This window comes from Cnephaeus nilssonii (genome assembly GCF_951640355.1).
Source record: "Cnephaeus nilssonii genome assembly, chromosome: 3".
Taxonomy (NCBI): domain Eukaryota; kingdom Metazoa; phylum Chordata; class Mammalia; order Chiroptera; family Vespertilionidae; genus Cnephaeus; species Cnephaeus nilssonii.
In genome coordinates, this window is record NC_137074.1 from 69,020,231 (window position 1) to 69,040,708 (window position 20,478).

General features: G+C 41.8%; 1 protein-coding gene across 1 annotated transcript in view; it reads left to right on the plus strand.

Moving 5' to 3' along the window:
• MORC1 (MORC family CW-type zinc finger 1) overlaps nt 1-20,478 on the plus strand; it is a gene marked incomplete at its 3' end in the record, with an annotated part of 148,749 nt that overhangs the window by 82,867 nt on the left and 45,404 nt on the right. The window contains exons 16-17 of the mRNA XM_079766314.1: nt 1,863-1,968; nt 7,165-7,303. Of these exons, the coding sequence (XP_079622440.1) occupies nt 1,863-1,968; nt 7,165-7,303 (245 nt within the window). The remainder of the gene's footprint in view (nt 1-1,862; nt 1,969-7,164; nt 7,304-20,478) is intronic.

Genomic DNA, 20,478 nt, shown 5'->3' on the forward strand with positions numbered 1-20,478 from the left:
TACTGAATACATGAATGGTGACTAAATAATAAAAGACAAAAATATCAAATTAAATAAACATGTTAGAGGGTCTCAAATGCCAAGATAATGAGTTTTTACTTTGATAAGCAATGGAGAGGCATTGGACATTATTTGATAGGAGAATAACATCATTGAAGCATTGAGCACTTATTGTGTTCCTCTGGTATATCTTCTAGCCACTATTCCTAGAGTTAGAGAATTAAAGACACTCTATTATCTGCAAGGAGTCTGCTGTCCAGTGAGGGAGCCAAGCAAACAAATAAAGCACACCATAGTTTGTAAGACTTTGTAGTTAGTTACACAGAACCAAGCGAACACCTCCCTAACCTTGAGCCTTGGGTTAAGGACCTGACTGGTCTAATGTGTGCAAGATACTGCTAGAATCCAATCTCTAGTATTATGAAGCTATGGAATGAGGCAAATTCCTTAATTTCTCTAAGTCTCAGTCTCCTTTTTCATAACATGAGGTTAGTATTTATAGCTACATCAGACAGTTCTGTGCAAATACAATGTATTAGCATATGTAAAATATGTAAAGTTCACTAAGTGCATAGGATAGTGTAATAGGATTCTCCAGAGAAACAGAACCAATAGAATGGCTGGCTGGCTGAAAAAATATATATTATAGATAGATAGATAGATAGATAGATAGATAGATAGATAGATATTAATTATTGAGAATTGGCTTACATGATTATGGAGGCTAACAAGTCTAAGATCTTTACTCAGCAAGCTGGAGACCCAGGAGAACCATTGGTTTAATTCTAGTTCACGTCTGAAGGCCTGAGAAACAAGAGGCCCAATGATGTAGTTCCAGAGTAAATCTTGACAGGCTCAATACCCAGAAAGAACTGATGTTTTAATTTGAGTCTGAAGGCAGAAAAAAGCTAGTGTCCCAGCTCAAGACAATCAGGAAAGAGAAGTTCCTTTTTACTCTCCAGGGGGTCAGCCATTTTTTGTTTTATTTAGGCCTTCAACTGATTGGCTGAGGCCCACCCCACATTAGGGAGGACAAACTGCTTTACTCAGTCTATCAATTCAAATGTTAATCTCATTCAAAACACCCTCACAGACACATTCAGAATTGTTTGACCAAGCACCCCATGGCCCATTCAAATTGACATAAAATTAACCAGCACAGATAATGTCTATCAATGCTGGCTTTCATCATTATTACTATGTATGTTAACCCTCAGTAACCTTTTAGGTAAGTACCAATAGATTTTCTTCTTACAGATGATGATACTGAAACACAAAGACATAATTTGTTCAAGATCATAGACGTAGTAACTGGTGGAGCTGTTCAGGTTCTTAACCACTGTGCAAACTGCCTCCATCTAAGATGAGCAGAGAGAAATGTTTACCTAAGAGGCATTAGCAGTATGTCTGGGAGGAGTTTAAGTTAAGAATAGCCTGGAGAGTATGGAGTGTCTTGGTCCTAAAAGCAAGGAGGGACCGCGAGGGAGAAATGGACAAGGAAGGCAAAGAAATGGGAAAGGAAAGTCATGGAAGTCTTCATGTGGTTTAAGAAGAGAGAGGGATCAATTACTTAAATTTTCTTGGCTGAAAGCAAAAAACCAATTGGAAAGAACTTAAGCAATAATAATAATAATAATAATAATAATAATAATAATAATAATAATTTATTAGGAGTGTCCAAGGGTAGCTAATAGAATCATAGACTAGTTGTGCCATCAAGAGTAATGGTATATGATCAAGGATTCACTTGCCTTTGGCTGGAAAGATACCTCATACTTTTGGTATATGCAACCTGACGTCTTACTATGAAGGATACACTTCTGACTGGTCTTTCTTGTGTGTGATTTTGTTTTGACGATCAGATCTTTGCCTTAAATGGAGAGTCTTGCCTCCCTCTACTGATTATCAGGAAAAAGAACTTTTGGACATCTGGATTTGTGCTAATAATCCTAACCTCTCAGAAAACAGGTAGTGTTTGATGGTTTTCTAAAATTCTTTATCCATTTTTAATTCCTGAAATACATATGTATGAAACTGGAAAATGTTAGCTCTAGGTACATTTCAGCTTAGTCGCTGTCATCCCCTGGAACTCTCTCTAGCACCTTGCCAGTTGTGGAAAGATAGTTGATTAGTGTGCTTTTCCATTAAGATGAAAGAGGCCTGGCTGTAATGCTTTGTAAACATTGGGGTGTGCAGCTCTAGGCTTCCACTGGTGGGAGACTACCACTCATATTTAAGAGATATCTGCCTTTCAGTTCATTTTCACACAACATAGCACCTTATAATACAGGAGTTTTATCCAGATGGTGTCTCCAGGAGCCCTAAACTGTTAGACCACGTGCATTTTCTATTTAAGTCATATATTGATTCCATTGCTTTGTGCTCTTGGAAGAAGAAATTCAGACAAAAGCAGGAAAAAGACCGATTAAATATTGATGAATGCCAGTGTTATTACAGGTCCTTTTAAACTTATATTCTTTTTCTTGGGGGGAGGCAGAAGAGTTAGTATACCCCTTTAATAAAGTCACTTCTAAGTCAAGCATTGTTTTTCCATGGAGTTTGCTGTAAGTCCTTTGGCCTGGATAAGTAAATCATCAATATTGCTAATAGAGACATTAGGGTAATAGCTCTTGATGGATTACTTTTATCCAGTCTAGAAAAAATAAAGGACAAATAAAAAATGTTTAAAGAAGAAAATATTCAGAAACTACTACTACAACCCCACTTGGAGTCCCCAGGTTAATCATATTTAGAAACTAAGAAAGTAAGTCAGATGACAGACAGGGCTCTTAGATTTCACATGATCCGAGGTTTTCTAGGTTCCCTTTCTTGGTTTGCAGCAGAACCTGTTTTGTTTTGTTTTCCCCCAAATAAAATTTGCTTCAGACCCTAAATATATGAACTAGATAAATGCAGAACTGCCCCATTTTGAATTGAAGGTTGGGAATATGGGGGCCAAAGGTACCCATCCACTTCCCACTTCTGTTCCCTGCTGTTGGCAAAGAGCTAGAGCTCCAGGGAGTGCGCTTAGGAAACACTGATCTAGTCTCACATCTTCGTTGTAGAGAAGTGAAAAGTGAAGCCCAAAAGGGGCCTCAGAAACCTATTCATGAAGCCACTAGCCAACGTCTTTTGATTCCTAACCTGATTTCAGCCCTAACTTGGAACTTAAATATCTCCCAAATAGGAATAGTGTTGGCTTAGTTTCAGTATTAATAGTCTGATATATAGTGTTTTCATAGCCAGTATCATTATTTTTATCGAAGTGTTAATAGAAGTTTGTTGCTGCTGTTGTTTTTAAATTTCTGTGTGGAAAGACCTGTGCTTGAAAATATAAATAAAATTGACCTAAGCCCCCAACCCTCAAAACAACAACAACAAAAGAATAGTTAATAACATTGACCCTTATTGTGAACTAAGAACTTTTCATACAGCGTAGAATAATGTTTTAGAGTTCACACCCTGAAGCCAGACTGCCTGGGTTTGACTCCTACCTCTATTAGCTGTGAAAAACCTTGAACAAGCATCCAATCTCTCTCTCTCTCTCTCTCTCTCTCTCTCTCTCTCTCTCTCTCTTATTTTTTAATACGTTTTAATTGATTTTAGAAAGAGAGGAAGGGAGAGGGAAAGAGAGATGGAAACATGGATCAGCTGCCTTCTACACACCCTCTCCTGGGGATTGAGTCTGCAACCCAGCATATACCCTGATCAAAATTGAACTGGTGACCTCTTGGTGCATGGGACCAAGCTCAGTCCACTGAGTTATACCAACTGGGGTCCAATCTCTTTTTAACTCAGCTTCCCATCACCTAGAGTGGGGTGTAATAATAGTATCTTTTGCATCTTTTCTGGGTCTAGCTGAACCCCTTGTAAAGTCAATCTGACATGCCCCTGGAGAATTTTGGCCCCTCTCCACAGGACTAACCAAGTACCTTGATTTCTTAGATCAGTCTTAGTCATTGTCAGACCCATAGAACTTGGAGACTACCCTCTACAGTTTCCTTATTGCCAAATTATCATTACTTACACTCATACCCTTTTCTCCTTGAAAAGTGGTGATGCCATCAGAGAGTACTGTTTCAAAGCTGCTCTAATTCTGTCTCTTTTGCACATCAAAACAGTGCCACTTGTGACGACAGGCAAGATAAATTTAGCTATGTTGGCAGAAAACTGAGGGACCAAGCCTAAAATGCAGAAAGTTCTTTTATACTTATAATTTCTTTTTAAATCTTTGCTTTGCTAAATATATGGAATTGTATATTAAAATTTAACTTTTTTTTCCAAAAATCTTTGAAGATATTTGAATGGATAGCACTTTCATAAAATATGTGGGGTTTCTCTTTTTTGAATAAAAATTTAAGGTTCCTTTCTCCCATGAAATAGAAACTTTATAGGTACCGCCCCACAGGTGTCTTCATCTTAACACCACGGGTGGCTACATATATAGTAGGTGTCCCCTGATTTGTTTATCCACCACCTTTCTTTGAAAAGAACAATAACAACAAATACCATACGTGGGTGGAATTAAGTGTGTGTGAAGTTTTTTCACAGTAGTACTTGAATTTGCTTGTAGTTCTCTGTTGGTAGGTATAAGATATATATAAGCTGCAGCTCCCCAAAGCAAAGAAATTGTGGGTTTGATCTGCTTCAGATCAAAAGTGCTTATGCACTGTTTCAGATGAGAGAAGGTCTCTCTATTCCCAACCTCCTCCTCCTCCTCCCTCTCCTAGCCTAACACCCATGTATTTTGTCCCTTCCCTCTCCTTTTTCTATTACCTACATAATAGAAAACCCCTGTGTAAAGCAGGCTCTAAGAATTGACCTTAACATTTTGACCTTAACCGCTCATCCTCAGCCATGAAACAAAGCCATGCCCAGTGGGAGTTGAACCTCTTATCCTTGCCAAGCCTCGATTCCAAGGTGAACAATATAATCTCTCAGTTTTTCAACAATATGGCTAACTCAGCTCCCAGCACATAGCCAAAAAACCAAAAGTAGGGGGAAAGGCCTCAAACCTTTCAAATCATATGTCCCAAAAGTCTTTAGCACTTTTTGTAGCCATAGCAGGGGAAACCCTCATTCGCAGCCTGTTTATTGTCATTTAGACACAGTTCTACTTGATGATATACATGTGTTAACACACTGGTGATTAGAGGTTGGGAAGCAGAATGATCACCAGAAGCAGATACACTGACAGCAGCAGGAGAGAAGGACGCTGCAGCAGGGGGTGTTATTGGGGGGTTATTTGGTGAAGGACTCTACCACTCCCCCAGGGCTGTCAGTGAGCGCATCACATCAAGGTCCTTCACAGTGATCCTGAATCAGCATGCAAAGGCTCCGTGTGTTTCAGAAGCAGAACTATTTGGTGTATTGCAGACAGACAGATGGATTTCTATCTCTAATATTTTTGGGGGGGTTGGGGGGGAGGAAATCCTATATGATAAAGACCTAATATGCAAATGGTCATCACGCTCTCACACCATCACGCCATAACGGCTCAGACACTCAACACTGAGGAAAGAGGAATGGGGACCAGCCAGGCACAAATGAGCTCATGAGAGAGGCATGGGGACCAGCCAGGCTGTGGCCTGGGAGAGAGACAATCTGCACGCCCCACGGTCCCTGTGGTCCTGGGCACCAGTGGCTGCACCTGTGCCTATGGCCCAGGAGAGGGACAAGCCGCCTGCCCCGCGGTCCCTGGTGCCTGTGGCCATGGCCCAGGCAAAGCCGGCCCGGGGCCTGGGTGCCTGCAGCCGGCCATAGGGAGGGAAACCTGGGTCCGGGTCCCGGGTGCGGAGCGAGGCAGAGGTGGTTAGGGGCAATCAGGCCAGCAGGGGAACAGTTAGGGGTGATCAGGCCAGTAGGGGAGCAGTTAAGGGCAATCAGGCAGGCAGGCAGACATGGTTAGGGGCAATCAGGGAGGCAGAGGGGTTAGGGGTGATCAGGCAGTCAGGCAGGTGAGTGGTTAGGAGCCAGCGGTCCTGGATTGCTAGATGCAGTCGGACATCCCCTGAGGGGTCCCAGATTGGAGAGGGTGCAGGCCAGGCTGAGGAACCCCCCCCACCTGTGCACGAATTTCGTGCACTGGGCTTCTAGTGTTTAATAATAATAAAATAAGATTTAATGATCTAAAAACATTTTTGCAAAAGGCCTCATTTCCTGATAATGGGAGATAAATGAAGCATCTATACTAATAAAAGGGTAATATGCTAATTAGACCGGGAGACCTTCCAGGAGACCTTCCAGACATCCTTCCGGACAAAGCCATGGTGGTGGAGCCGAGGCAGAGGTGGTTAGGGGTGATCAGGCAGCAGGGGAGGGCAGTTGGGGACTATCAGGGTAGCAGGGGAGGGTTGGAGGTGAGCAGGCCAGTGGGGGGGAGGGCACTTGGGGGCGAGCAAGCCAGCCGTGGGGGGGGGCAGTTGGAGGCGAGCAGGCTGGCGGGGGGGGGCAGTTGGGAGTGAGAAGGCTGGCAGGGGGACACAGTTGGGGGTGAGCAGGCCAGCAGGGGGTGGCAGTTGGGGGTGAGCAGGCTGGCAGGGGGGAAGTTGGGGGCAAGCAGGCCAGTGGAGGGGCAGTTGGGGGTGAGCAGGCCGGCAGGGGGGGCAGTTGAGGGCAAGCAGGCTGGTGGGGGGGGGCATTTGGGGGTGATCAGGCCGGCAGGCAGAGTGATTAGGGGTGATCAGGCAAGCAGGCAGGTGAGTGGTTAGGAGCCAGTGGTCCCAGATTGTGAGAGGGATGTCTGACTGCTGGTTTAGGCCCGATCAGGCCTAAACCAGCAGTCGGACATCCCCCAAGGGGTCCCAGATTGGAGAGGGTGCAGGCTGGGCTGAGGGACACCCCCCCATGCACGAATTTTGTGCACCAGGCCACTAGTTAGTAAATAATGAAGAGCTTTCTCATTCTGGTAAATATATACGACCTTTCACTTTTTCCATTTAGCTGTTCCCTTCCTCCCCCCATTAAGCTCTTTTTCATGATTTAAGGTCTTGTATTTCCTAAAGTCATCAATACAATGCTCTTCCCTTATATTCAAATTTTGGAAATAAGACACAAAGACTTTTATTATGCTTGTAGAAGTAAAGAATCCTTTACAGACAGTAAATAGTTTTATGTTTCCTCCTGATGTTATTATATTATCTCTTGTACTTGTTGATTGTGAAGTTGTCATCAGGCGGAACGCTTACCTCCCATCCCCCTGGGCACCACGAGCACAGTATCACCATCAAAAAATGAGAAAGAGAAGCGACTTCAGGAGTCAGTCCGAAGGTATCAGGATCAACTGGCAGAACAGCAGCTGGAGGTAAGCAGTTAATTCTTTTCAAAATCCACCCTGATGCTTGAGCTGTTGGTTTCATGTGTGCAAATGACTAATAATGTTTACCCAGATAAAACGTGCAGCCTCTTTTTTCCATCCTCTTGTCGTCTCCTCCCAATTTTGGATCTAAGGACTGTTCTAGAGGTGAGCACAACGGCTCCCGGGGGCCAGACAGAGAGGAGAGTTCTTAAAAAATACTGGACATGTGTTATCTGAGCCCAACTGCACAGCAGTGGTGTGAGGAACGGGGAGCTTATTTCCTTCTAGGATTGCACGCAGAGCCTCATAGAGGTCACCCAGCATGTCAAAGGTCAAGTGGTCGAGACTGGGACACCAGTCTGTGTGACTCCAAAGGTTAGGCTCTTTTAAATTTATTAAGCTTCTTCCTTAAGGGCGGATTTTTAAAGTAAAGAGTTGTTCTTTTAAATAAATATTAGCCTGTTAATACAGAAATTCAGAATCATATTTAATTGTTAAGAAAATTCAATGAATAAAACATTACTATTAGTAAATGTAGGTAACCATGACAATTTCAAGTGAAGGAAAATTTGCAGAAATATTGTTTTAATATCTGCTCTAATAAAGTCATTAGATCTCTGTTTCCTTTATGGATTTGGCACCTAAATTCAATAATTCTTAATAGTATAGCATGTCAACTTCTTCAAATAGCACTTGAGAATTTCAGCCGCCTATGTCCAAATGTGTGACCCCTCTCTACATGTCAGGACATAAGATGCTCATTCAAATCAAAAACTCTTTTGCAGAGAGGAAGGTAAGACCCCCTAGATTTAATGCCTTATTAGTATGTGTATTCCTGGGTTCTTAGAAGATAAGCCTTCTTTTTTACCCCAGTTTCTGTTTTCTTTCCTCTCCCCACTGGCAAGGGATCTGCCATGCAAATCAGCTGCCATCTGAAACCTGATTTGCATATCACAGCTCAAGAAATCTGACCCTCCTTTATAGTCTGGCTTGGCAAGGTTTCTTTGGGGAAAATACTGATAGTCACTTTGGGAATACATTCTTCTATGCATTCCCTATCACCCTAAAAGCAGCTCAGATTTCTACAAATTTAAAGCCTCTAGTGGTGGGTTTTATAACAGGTCAGAAGTAAAGAAGGGTATTACCTTAATTGGGGGGGGGGGGCAGGAGATGTGGTTAGGGGCAATCAGGCAGGCAGGCAGATGTGGTTAGGGGCGATCAGGTAGACAGAGGCATCCTGATCTAAAAAATTGACAGTTGACTAAATCAAATACCGTTCTGGATCTTAGATTCCTTGATTTCTGGGCTTTTGTCACTGACAACCAGGAGGGATAGAAAAATGGCAATGTAGCCTTATGGTACTAGTATGAGAAATCAGCTCCAGCTTCTTCTCCACCCCTCATATACTCCACTGGTGTGTAGAGTGACAGTCTAACTTCTAAGAGCACTTATTTTCATAAATAATTAGGTGGAGTCATATCTTTCCACTGTGGAATGTTGTAATTTGTTCTGTTTCTTATTTTGTTTATCACTCCTGGTAGCTCTGTGGAGGCATTCAGCGCAACCTGAATTGATTTGATCTTTGTTGTTGTGGGTTTTTTCCCTATAAAGGCCAGAGCTGACCCTGGCAAGTACTAGTGCCCATCATGAAGTCTTAACTACCTTTCTGTTTGTTAGGATTGGATGTTTTATTCATTAGTGAGGTAGAGGTTTTGATTGATGGTCGCTGGTGGAATAACAGATTTGGGCCATCCATTCTGTTTATTCTTTCTTTCTCGGTAGTTGACTTTTTCATAAAAAGTTGAGCCAGGGTTGCCGATTCAGTCTCTTTCAAATATAAACAAAGACGTTTAGCAGTACTCAAACACAAACCTACTTTCACCAGTTTAAAGGATATAGACTGCTCGCCATTCTCTTTGCCCCATTTTGTGAAAATAAGCCTAGCATCTCAATATCAGGATATAATTAGAGGCATGCCAGGTAATTATCGTTTGCCTACCTCCTGCTCTCTCATCCTGCTTCCGACTACAAAAATGCCTACTCATCCATTGACCAGACCTGTGAAGCAAGTATAAAAATGACCTAAATTTGCACACCCCACTTCTTATTCTCTTGTGCTTCAACTTTCATGGCAGAAGGCATCCTGATCTAAAAAAATGGACAGTTGACTAAATCAAATACAGTTCTGGATCTTAGATTCTGTGGTTTCTGGGCTTTTGTCATTGACAACCAAGAGGGATAGAATAATGGCAAAGTAGCCTTATGGTACTAGTATGAGACATCTACAGCTTCTTCTCCACCCCTCATATACTCCACTGGCGTGTAGAGTGACAGTCTAATTTCTAAGAGCACCACCCCAGGACGTCTTAGTTAGAGAAGAGCCACAGTGAGTTAGGACACTATTCCGATAAAAGCGGTATTCCAATGATTGGACCTGTTCCTCTGGGAGAAAATGAAGTAGCTGCGTCCAGAGCTGTCATTTCAACGGGTGGTGTCTTATAAATCCTCACTACATTCCAGCTGATTACATCAATTATAACAACAGAGGGAAGTAAAGTTCAAAGAAGTTAAATAACTTGAATCAAGTCACACATCTTTAAATAGCGAAGTTGGAATTTGTTTCCTTTTTGCTTCATTCTAGCACTGATCTCATTCTCTCACAGGATAAACACAGACAAAAAGGGCCCCAGAACATTTACAAAGGCAACAAACAGATCATATTTGTTAGGGAAATGTGTGCGTTTTCACTGATAAATTTAATAGGTGAGCTCAAATTCAAGATATAATTGATAGGCTGTGTCAGCAAGCCAAGACCCTCTTTATCCCTTGTGCTTCTGAAACAGTCCACTCCACTTTCTCCTTGCTGAGTAAATGAAGGAGTAATCTGTTCCTAACTGCTTTTCCAGCTCACCCCTTAGTACCTGCTGTTTTCTATAACCTGAGTGACTAGTGCCACCTGCTGGCCAAACTATGAAGCATTTCCATTTTCCCTGTCTCTTGAATTGCTCAGCTACTAACTAGTTGTCCTATTATCTGCATAATTTTTATTCTGTTTTTCATTAAACCAAGACAACAATTTAAAACCATTAAGTAGCCGAAACCGGTTTGGCTCAGTGGATAGAGTGTCGGCCTGCAGACTGAAGGGACCCAGGTTCGATTCCGGTCAAGGGCATGTACATTGGTTGCGGGGACATCCCCTGTAGGGGGTGTGCAAGAGGCAGCTGATCGATGTTTCTCTCTCATCGATGTTTCTAGCTCTCTGTCCCTCTCCTTTCCTCTCTGTAAAAAGTCAATAAAATATATTTAAAAAAAAATAAAACCATTAAGTAGAGCTAACTTCCCCCTTTCTTTGTTTTAACATACAATTTAGATTCTCTTCTACCTTCAATTGTATGGCAAGGATGAATGTGTCTTGATTGTGCCCAAGAAATACAATTTGGGATACATTTCATTCAGGGTTTTTTTGGTATCACTTTAAATCCACTTGAGGCTCTCAGTCATTAGAAGACAGATGATAACCTAATTCCCTGAATGAAGCCTACTCACATTTACCCATTTATACATAAGTAATGCTAATGGGTAGTATCTATATATATAAAAGGCTAAGCGACCGGCTGACTGTCTGACTGGCAGCTATGATGCGCACTGACCACCAAGAGGCAGGCACTCAATGCAGGAGCTGCTAAGCTGTGGTGACTTGGCAGCTGCGGTTCTTGGGTGACACACCCAGAACCAGAGAGGAGGAAGCCCGATTCCAGGGTGCCTCACCCGAGAACCACCCTCTCGCAATCTGGGACCCCTCGGGGGATATCGGAGAGCCAGTTTCAGCCTGATCCCCGCAGGCCAGGCCGAGGGACCCCACCTGCCAGAGTGACCCTGCTCACTCCACAGATGACCTTCGAGCCCCGGCGCCACCCCAAGTGTGGCTGGCCCGGGAGGGACTGAGAAAGGTTGGCTCCAGGGCATGTCCGGCCCGTCGTGCCCAGTCCAGCCCTGCAGGCCACCTTCTAATTAATTTCCTTTCAATGTGCACGAATCTGTGCACTGGGGCACTAGTGTTTATATAACCAATATGTTTGTGCAAATGGGCTGTATTGCTTGTGTGCCCTCTAGGTCTTTCTGGATTAAATTTTCTAATCAATATTTATTTCTTATCCTACAGTGAATCCAGGCATTATTATCTGAGACCAGTTACTTTTCTTGAATTAGTTTCTTCCCTCCTATAGGGTCTCCCACTGAGCTGCTCCGTGCTCCTTATGTGTGTTCTCCACTTCCATGCTGCTCTGAGTGCTCTTCTTCCTGCTGTTTTGTCATTTTGCCATCTTCCTCTCCCCTCATCCTTCAATATCTGAAACTAATGTCATTCCTATATGAAGCTTCTCTCATTTCCCTTTGTCCTTGATGGGTGTTTTTTTTCAAGCAAATTTTGCTTTCTCCCTGGTATTATAGTTACTTGTGTATATAATGTCTCCTATATTAGACTGTAAGCTTTTCGCAAGGAGGGACCATTTTTATTTATCTTTGCATTCCCAACAACACTTAGGCCTGGATCTTTTACATAACAGGTGTTTGCTAAACAAGAACGAAGGATCAAAGGAATTTGATTTATGCAGAATTATTTACAAATAGGTACAAAAAGAAATATTTCTCATTTAAGTGGATTGGTTGACTCTACATAGGTTGCACTTAAAACCTTTTGCATATGTTATTGGAAACCAAAATGTCCTTACACTTGCTCAAAATAAAGTGTTACATTTGGATGGGAGTGCAGAGACTGTATTTGGATTTTATTGTTGTGTTCACAGTCTTTGCATCTTTGTTAAACCCCACGCCTGTTGAAAAAGAACTCCAGCAGTAACATACTTTTCTTTTGTAGTGCTCACATGGACACAAACAATGCAATATGTAGTTTAAGCTGACAAGTCCCACATTGGTTGTTTTAGCACTAAACGTGGAGAGAGAAGACATGCTTAACGACGTTTAGCTATGTTTTCCAGTTGAAATGGCATATCTAAGTACAACTTTGTAATGAAGAATGTGAACACTTTTCCCCATTTACATTTTCATCTTTTTAATGTGTCATCATTGTGTAGGATGCTGAGATTTCAAACCTGTATAACTATGCAGACAGATGTCTTAGTAAACATATTTATTCATCAAGAGTACTTTTCAGCCTCCTTACATAAACTGCCATAATCTAAAATTTATGACACCTAAAGTCCTTTGTCTAACAAGAGGCTATTATACACACTGTAGCTGAAATATTTTACTTCATTACTCTCCCTACAAAGATCCCATTTCTCCTGCATTCCCAACAACACTTAGGCCTGGATCTTTTACATAACAGGTGATGCATTGCTTTTCCAAAAGGGATGATGCATAATATATTCACCCTTGTGGGCCCTGTGTTCACAGCATAGACATTAAACGAATTGCTCATGACGAACTAGTAGAGAAGTTTCTTGAAGGCAAGCATCTTGTGTACCTCCCACCATCACCCCTGGCTCACTGTTAGGAACAAAAGGTGTTCAGCTTCTTAACTTGAATTGCTTGTGCAGATTATTCTTTTATCCCTTCTTGAGGAATTGATGTCACACTACCGGACAGAACAACCTTCTTAGTTTACAAAGCAAACAGGACAGCACCAGCAGTCAGAGGGACATCAGTACCATCTGGCTTGAGAGCAGTGTTCTGTGATGAGACCAGGATAGTCCCTGCTCCCGGATTCATAGGTCAGCCTATTCTGCCCTGGAGATTGGGACCAAGGAATACCATCCATTGCCGTTTGCTCCTGGGTTTCACAGAAGTGACCAAATGTTGCCACAGAGGCACATAGCAGTGTGAGTCCAGAGGGAGCTGATCTTTACTCCAAGAGGGACAGGAGTAGCTTTGGCAGTGGCAGGCAGTCTTGCCACATGTCAGTCAGTCATTTTTATTCCATCCACAGAGATTCAAGTAGAGGTTCAGGTGTGTTGCCTGAAATGATTTTTAATGGAGGGAATACTAATTTGGGTTTCACTACAAATATGCCTATTTTATCTCTGCCCTACAAAAATTCCTTAAGCACCTTAACTGTATGTTCATCCATTTCTCAATTAGCGTGCATGCTAATCAGGGACAGTCAGAGGCTGCCTGGTATCCTGGGTGCACCGCAGGTCCTAAATCTGCGCAGAGTAGGGTACGGCTGTTTGACTGCCTTCCAAGGCAGGCTACTCACTTGACCTAATCTCCTTCTTACTCAGGACCCAACTTTACATTTTGAATTCAGTTTAAGGACTGTACTTCACGATAGTTCTGATTTTGAACAAGGGGGTGGGGGGAGGGTTTCTTGACACATCTGGAGGTTCTAAATCAGTCCCAGAGAACTAACTGATGTCTGTCTATGACCTTTGCTTTACAATGGTCTAGAATCATCCTCCCCCTGTTCAGAGAAATCTCTATTATGTGCTCACCATCAGAAGCCTAGTTTCTTTTTGTCACCTAGTATTTGACCCCTTTTACCCTCTTGGTCTATCCCCCTTCTCTTCTGGTCACCATCATTCTATTGTCTGTATTTATAAGTTTGGTTCTTTTTGTTTATTTGTTTGATGCCACATATGAGTGAAATCATATAGTTCTTGTCCTTTTTGTCTGACTTATTTCACTTAGCACAGTACTCTCAAGATCCATCCATGTTGTAGCAAATGGCAGTATTCCATCTTTTTTTTTTTTTATGGCTGAATGGTATTCTATTATATATATGTACCACATCTTCTTTATCCAATTATCCACTGAAGGACAGATGGGTTGTTTCCATGTCTTGGCTATCCTATATAATAAAAGCCCAGTGACCGCCGAAACCGGTTTGGCTCGGTGGATAGAGCATCGGCCTGCGGACTGAAAGGTCCCAGGTTCGATTCCGGTCAAGGGCATGTACGTTTGTTGCGGGCACATCCCCAGTAGGGGGTGGGCAAAAGAGGCAGCTGATCGATGTTTCTCTCTCATCGATGTTTCTGACTCTCTGTCCCTCTCTCTTCCTCTCTGTGAAAAAAATCAATAAAATATATTAAAAAGAAAAAAAAAAAAAAAGCTCAGTGACTGAATGGTGGAACAACCAGAACAACCAGTCGACCAGTAGCTATGATGCGCACTGACCACCAGGGGGAAGACACTCAACACAGGAGCTGCACCCTGGTGGTCAGTGTGCTCCCACAGTGGGAGCACTGCTTGGCTGACCAGGATGAGTGATCCTCATAGGCCATGCCCCCCATCAGTGCATGAATTCTATGCATCGGGCCTCTAGTTGTAAATAATGCTGCAGTGAACGTAAGGTTACATATATATTTCGGCCCATTTTTAAATGATTGCTTGTTTTTTTTGTCGTTGAAGAATTCTTTGTACATTTTGAATAACACTTTGTTCTTTTACCAAAGAACAAAGAAAGAAAATGTCTTTTGCAAACATTTTCTTCCTGTCTGTGGTTTGTCTTCTCATTGTCTTGATCCATTGGTTTTTATAACTTAAAGTCATTTTTCACATAAGCAAGATAAGTTTCAGAGAATAAGCCAGGTTGGTTGAGGAGTCAATGAAAAATAAAGAAATGGGAGCAATAAGTAATAAGCTACTTTAGAAAACTTTTACTGAAGGAGCAGAGAAGATAGGGGTAAAGGTAGGAGGGCAGTTAAGGTTGGGAAAAATTTGTGGTTGGGAGAGATTTGGCAATGTTTCTGGACTAAGAGAAAGGAACCAGTGCAATTGGAGAAAGTTCACAGCAGAGATGAGGCCTGACTGATGTAGAAAATTTTCAGCAAAAACAGGTAAGAAGGATTACTAGAACTCAGGTAGAGAGTTTAATTTAGGATGGACATTTTCCCCCTCCAAGATTGTGGGAGAGAAGTTAAAGGTGTCCACACACACGTAATAAAAGAAGAGTCAATATTTGCATAATAGGGAGTACCCAAAGAAGAAGTATGGGCAGAACACATTTTTAAAGGTATAAGTCAGAAAAAGTTTTCAAGAAAAAAATAGAACTTCAAGCTATGTATTTGAAACGTGGTAGAGAAAACTGTTCCAGAATAGTCAACAACAAAGCATATTCTAGTATAGTTACTCAATTGTAAAGAAAAGTAATCCTTTGGTGAATAAGCATAAAGACCAAATCATTTATAGGGAGGAAAAAATAGATTGGCTTCAAATTCTCTACAAAAGTCTCAGCTCCAGGTGGTAGTGAAGTAAACTATAAGATCCTTAAGAAAAGGAGTTGTAAACCAAGAATTTTATATCCATCATACCATTCTCAAATAAAAAACCTATAAATGAATTTTGATAATAGAAAAAAAATACACTTTAGGCAATATTGTTCTCATGATTCCGTTTGAGGAAACAACTAGAGGTCAAATTTGAACCAGTCAAGAAATATCATAAAATTCTACAGCAAAGAACTAGAAATAAGCAGACTGCATTTAACTCTAGAAATAAGACAAAAACTCATGTAACATTAGGTACCAAACCGAGTGTAAATATCCTGAAAATGTAGTAATAATCCAGCTAACAAAAATAGGAGTCAAGAATGAAAGGTGAAAGGTAAGTTGTCTGACCTGTGCTAGGGGAATAAGATCTATCATTTAAGCAATTTAAACATACTTTTTGGAACTAGTATAAACACTAACAAAGATAATATCAATAAATAACAGAGTGTGAGAAAAGAGGGAAGAGAAAATAAATTTTGTTACTATTCAGAGTAGGAAACTTATAGGCACTATCTAAAATAGAACTAAGAATAAGGGTATTATGTAAAGTTGTCATTATAATGGTACACAAAGAAAAAAAACCTACATATCAGAAGTACCTACACACACACACACACAAACACACTGTATCATTAAAAACTTAAGAGAAATTATAAGAAAAACAAAATAAAACCATATGACAACTAATACCAAACACATATATCAAATCAATATATATAAATGGCCTAAGCTTACCTTAATAAAGGATAAGGAAATTCAGGTTGTAACACATAGCAAAGATCAAGCCTACACTGTATGCAAGACATACATCTAAAATGGTAATTCAGAAGGGTTGAATTCAAATAAATATACAAAAATAAATTAGGGGTCTAGCCTAAAACCAGACAAGTTGAAATTCAAGGGGAAGACTATTAAACAGTGCAAGGAAGGGCATTTAATTAGGCAAAAGTCATTAGTTCACAGTGAAGATGGTATCAATTACAAATCTCTCACCAGTTAATGTAGTGTTGAGTTCCATAAAGCAAAACCTACAAATGATACATAGAAAAAGAGACAATAATCCTATATAATAAAGAGCTAATATGCAAATGGATGTCACGCCATCATGCTGGGGCCCGGGGACCTGAGGCTGGGCTGGGGGACCTGAGGCTGTGCCCCCCTTCCTGGTGCCAGGGCTGTGGGACCCGAGGCTGGGCTGGGGCACCTGAGGCCATGCCCCTGCCCCGGCGCTGGGGCCAGGGGACCTGAGGCTGTGCCCCCCACCCTGCGGGGCTTGACAGGGATGGGGCCGGCTGGGTCTGTGTCTCGTGCAATTTCGAGGTGTGCGTGGGTGGGTGGGAACTTGACTCTGGGTCCTGTGGCGTGCCCCAGACTCTGAAAGGAGGGAGATTTTCATATACATTTTACTAATTTTCTTTAATCTCTGACACTTCTATTATAGGGAAAGGGAAAATAGCAATATTAAAATATTAAAATATTTCCTCTAATTAATTCCCTTTTAATATGCATGAATTTTATGCACTGGGCCACCAGTATTAGTAATAAAAAACTTTAGTTTGCTCTCAGCTTAGGAATGCCTAACAGTTAATAATAATGATTATATAGATACCCTAGAAGCCGGATGCATGAAATTCATGCAAGAGTAGGCCTTCGCAGTCCCGGGTGCCTCAGCCGCCCTCGTAGCCCCAGCTTCATCCGGAAGGTTGTCCAGAAGGTCATCCGGACGGTCGTTCCACTGTTTGGCCCTTTGGTTGATTTGCATATTATGATATATATATATATATAGAGCATTGTACTCTCAAAATAGAGAATGAACTTTTTATTAAGTGCTCTTGGAATATTCACGAGAATGACTATGTGCTAGACCAGTGGTCGGCAAACTCATTAGTCAACAGAGCCAAATACCAACAGAACGACGATTGAAATTTCTTTTGAGAGCCAAATTTTTTAAACTTAAACTTCTTCTAACGCCACTTCTTCAAAATAGACTCGCCCAGGCCGTGGTATTTTGTGGAAGAGCCACACTCAAGGGGCCAAAGAGCCGCATGTGGCTTGCGAGCCGCAGTTTGCCAACCATGGTGCTAGACCAACCAAAAGCCTACTGGCGACAATTCAGCAATGTCTATCAAAATTAAAAGTGCATATACCATTTGACCCAGACATTTTTCTTTTAGATTGATTGGACAGATGTACTCACATAAATATGAAATTACTTATTTATAAAGTTGCCTGTTTTACAAGTCATTGAAAAATACTTTGTGTAGTAAGATATTGAGACAACCTAAATGTCTATCAACAGGTCTGGTTAGAAAAAATGTTGTGCAGCAATACATTAGAATACAATGCAGCAGAAAAAGGCGATGAAGAAATTTTTAAAGTACTAACAAAGATCTCTAGGATATATATATATCCTTAATTAAAAGAGCAAGATGCAGACTATGTATATAAATACTAACATTTTTCCCTACCTCAAAAAAGTGGGGACAATTTATTTATATATGCTTGTAATCAATGTGCAAACAAATCTCTGGAAATATAAACAAAAAAGTAGCAACAGTGGTTACTTGTTAGAGGAATGTGAACTGGACAGATGGAGAATGGAGTAGTAAGGAAACATAAAAAATAGACTTAAATGTATGTTGTTGCATGTGGATATATTATCTACTAGTATATAAACATCAAAAAGAAATTATACTACATGGGCATAGAAGATAAAGCAATTTTCCCTTAGGGAATTGGGAGATGTATTTAGAATGTATAAAATTTGAACAGAGACTTGAAGGATGAGTGAAATCTCAAAAATGGAGAAGATTGGGAAGTTATTACAGGCAAAGGAAATAGGCTATACAAAGGCATGAGAACATAAAACTGAACCTGGGAAATACTGTAGGGTTTGGGAATTGAGTCTGTGAGGGCAACAGGGGGCATCAGAGGGATAGAAAATGGCTCAGAAGAGGAATTTAGAAAGTTTAGGCAGAACCATTGGAAAGCTGATTGTATGTTATGGTAAGTGCTGTTTGGTTCTATTTTAGGGACTTGAATGTCTGTATGGGCCATTCCATATGCTAGGTGCTGCAGAAATGAGACTCTGTCTGCTAGGCTGGTGGTTCTCAATCCTGACTGCATATAGAATCACGTGGAGATCTCTATAAAATGCTGATGCTAGGCCCCCTCTCCACACAATTCAGTGAGAATTTTAGAGCATAAGGACATGGCATCAGTTTTCTCTAAACACTTACCAGGTGATTCTAATTACATGTATTTAATTTTGAGAATGCCATCTACCCCCACCCTTCCTCCTCCTCTTCCTTATTTTAATGAAGGGAAAAAATAATACTGTATAGAAAGTGGTTGTGACATAGGTCTAGAGAAGTCTCTGAACTAGAGGCAAGAAAATGGGAGATTATAGAAAACTAGAGGCCAGGTGCATGAAATTCGTGCACAAGGTGTGTGTGTCCCTCAGCCCAGCCTGCACCCTCTCCAATCTGGGACCCCTCAAGGGATGTCCGACTGCCCATTTAGGCCCGATCCCAGTAGGATCGGGCCTAAATGGGCAGTCGGACATCCCTCTCACAATCCAGGACTGCTGGCTTCCAACTGCTCGCCTGCCTGCCTTCCTGATTGCCCCTAACTGCTTCTGCCTGCCAGCCTGATCACCCCCTAACCACTCCCCTGCCAGCCTGATTGTCCCCAACTTCCCTCCTCTGACGACCTGGTCACCCCTAACTGCCCTCCCTGCAGGCTTGATCGCCCCCAACTGCCCTCCCTTGCAGGCCTGGTCCCTCCCAACTGCCCTCCCCTGCTGGCCATCTTGTGGTGGCCATCTTGTGTCCACATGGGGGCATCCATCTTTGACCACATGGGGCAGCCATCTTGTATGTTGGAGTGATGGTCAATTTGCATATTACTCTTTTATTAGATAGGATAGTTCAATCAGAGATGATAAAAGCCTTTAAAAAGTATGGTTATTTACCCTAGCCAGTTGCTCAGTGGTTAGAGCAGTTAGATTCTGGTCAGGGCGTGTACCAGAAGGAGGCAAGATTTGATGTGTCTCTCACATGGATGTTTCTCTTTCTCTGTCTCTACCCCTCCCTTCCCCTCTCTCTAAAAATCAATGGAAAAATATTTTTGGGTGAAGATTAACAACAACATCAACCAAAACTATGGTTATTTGAGGCCAGTGCAAAGTTTTGAATTTAAAATATATTTAGATGGAGAAATCCACAAGGCTTGATCACTGATTAGGTGGTAGGGATTGAGAGTGATGATTAGCCAGAGATAACCTAGCTTGGATGACTGGGTGTATGGTGATGTCATTAGTTGAAAGAGGAATGCACTGCCGGGCTGGCATGGCTCAGTGGTTGAGCATTGACCTAAGAACCAGAAGGTCACAGTTTGATTCCTGATCAGGGTATATGCCTGGGTTGCAGGCTCGATCCCCGGAGTGTGCAGGAGGCAGCCGATCAATGATTCTCTATCATTGATGTTTCTCTCTCTCTCTTTCCCTCTCTCTTCTGAAAGCAATCAAAATATATTTTAAAAAAAGAAAGAAAGAGGAATGCACTAGGAAGTACTGGTTGGGGTGAGTGCAGGTAGAGGCAAAATAATGGATTCAGTTTTGGAAGGGTTGCCTTGAAGTTACCTGCAGTTATAAGATGCACCAGGGGCTTTTGGATCTGAGCACAGAGGGAAAGGCACTATTTCAAAATCTCTGCATTCCATCCACATCTAAAAAATTTTCTGCAGAAGACAGATCTCACCCTTAATCAGAGTCAGGACCAATTTGGGGGATAGGTACTTACAGGAGCAAGGTAAATATTCTGTCCTAGAGAATCTGGACCGAGCTGATACTGCAATGGAACAGCAAGAGATGATGGGTGCACTGAAAGGAGGTGCAAGTGGTCCCCTACCCAGGGTTCCAACCCAAGGGGAGTGAAGCTGGGCCTGGGGTGC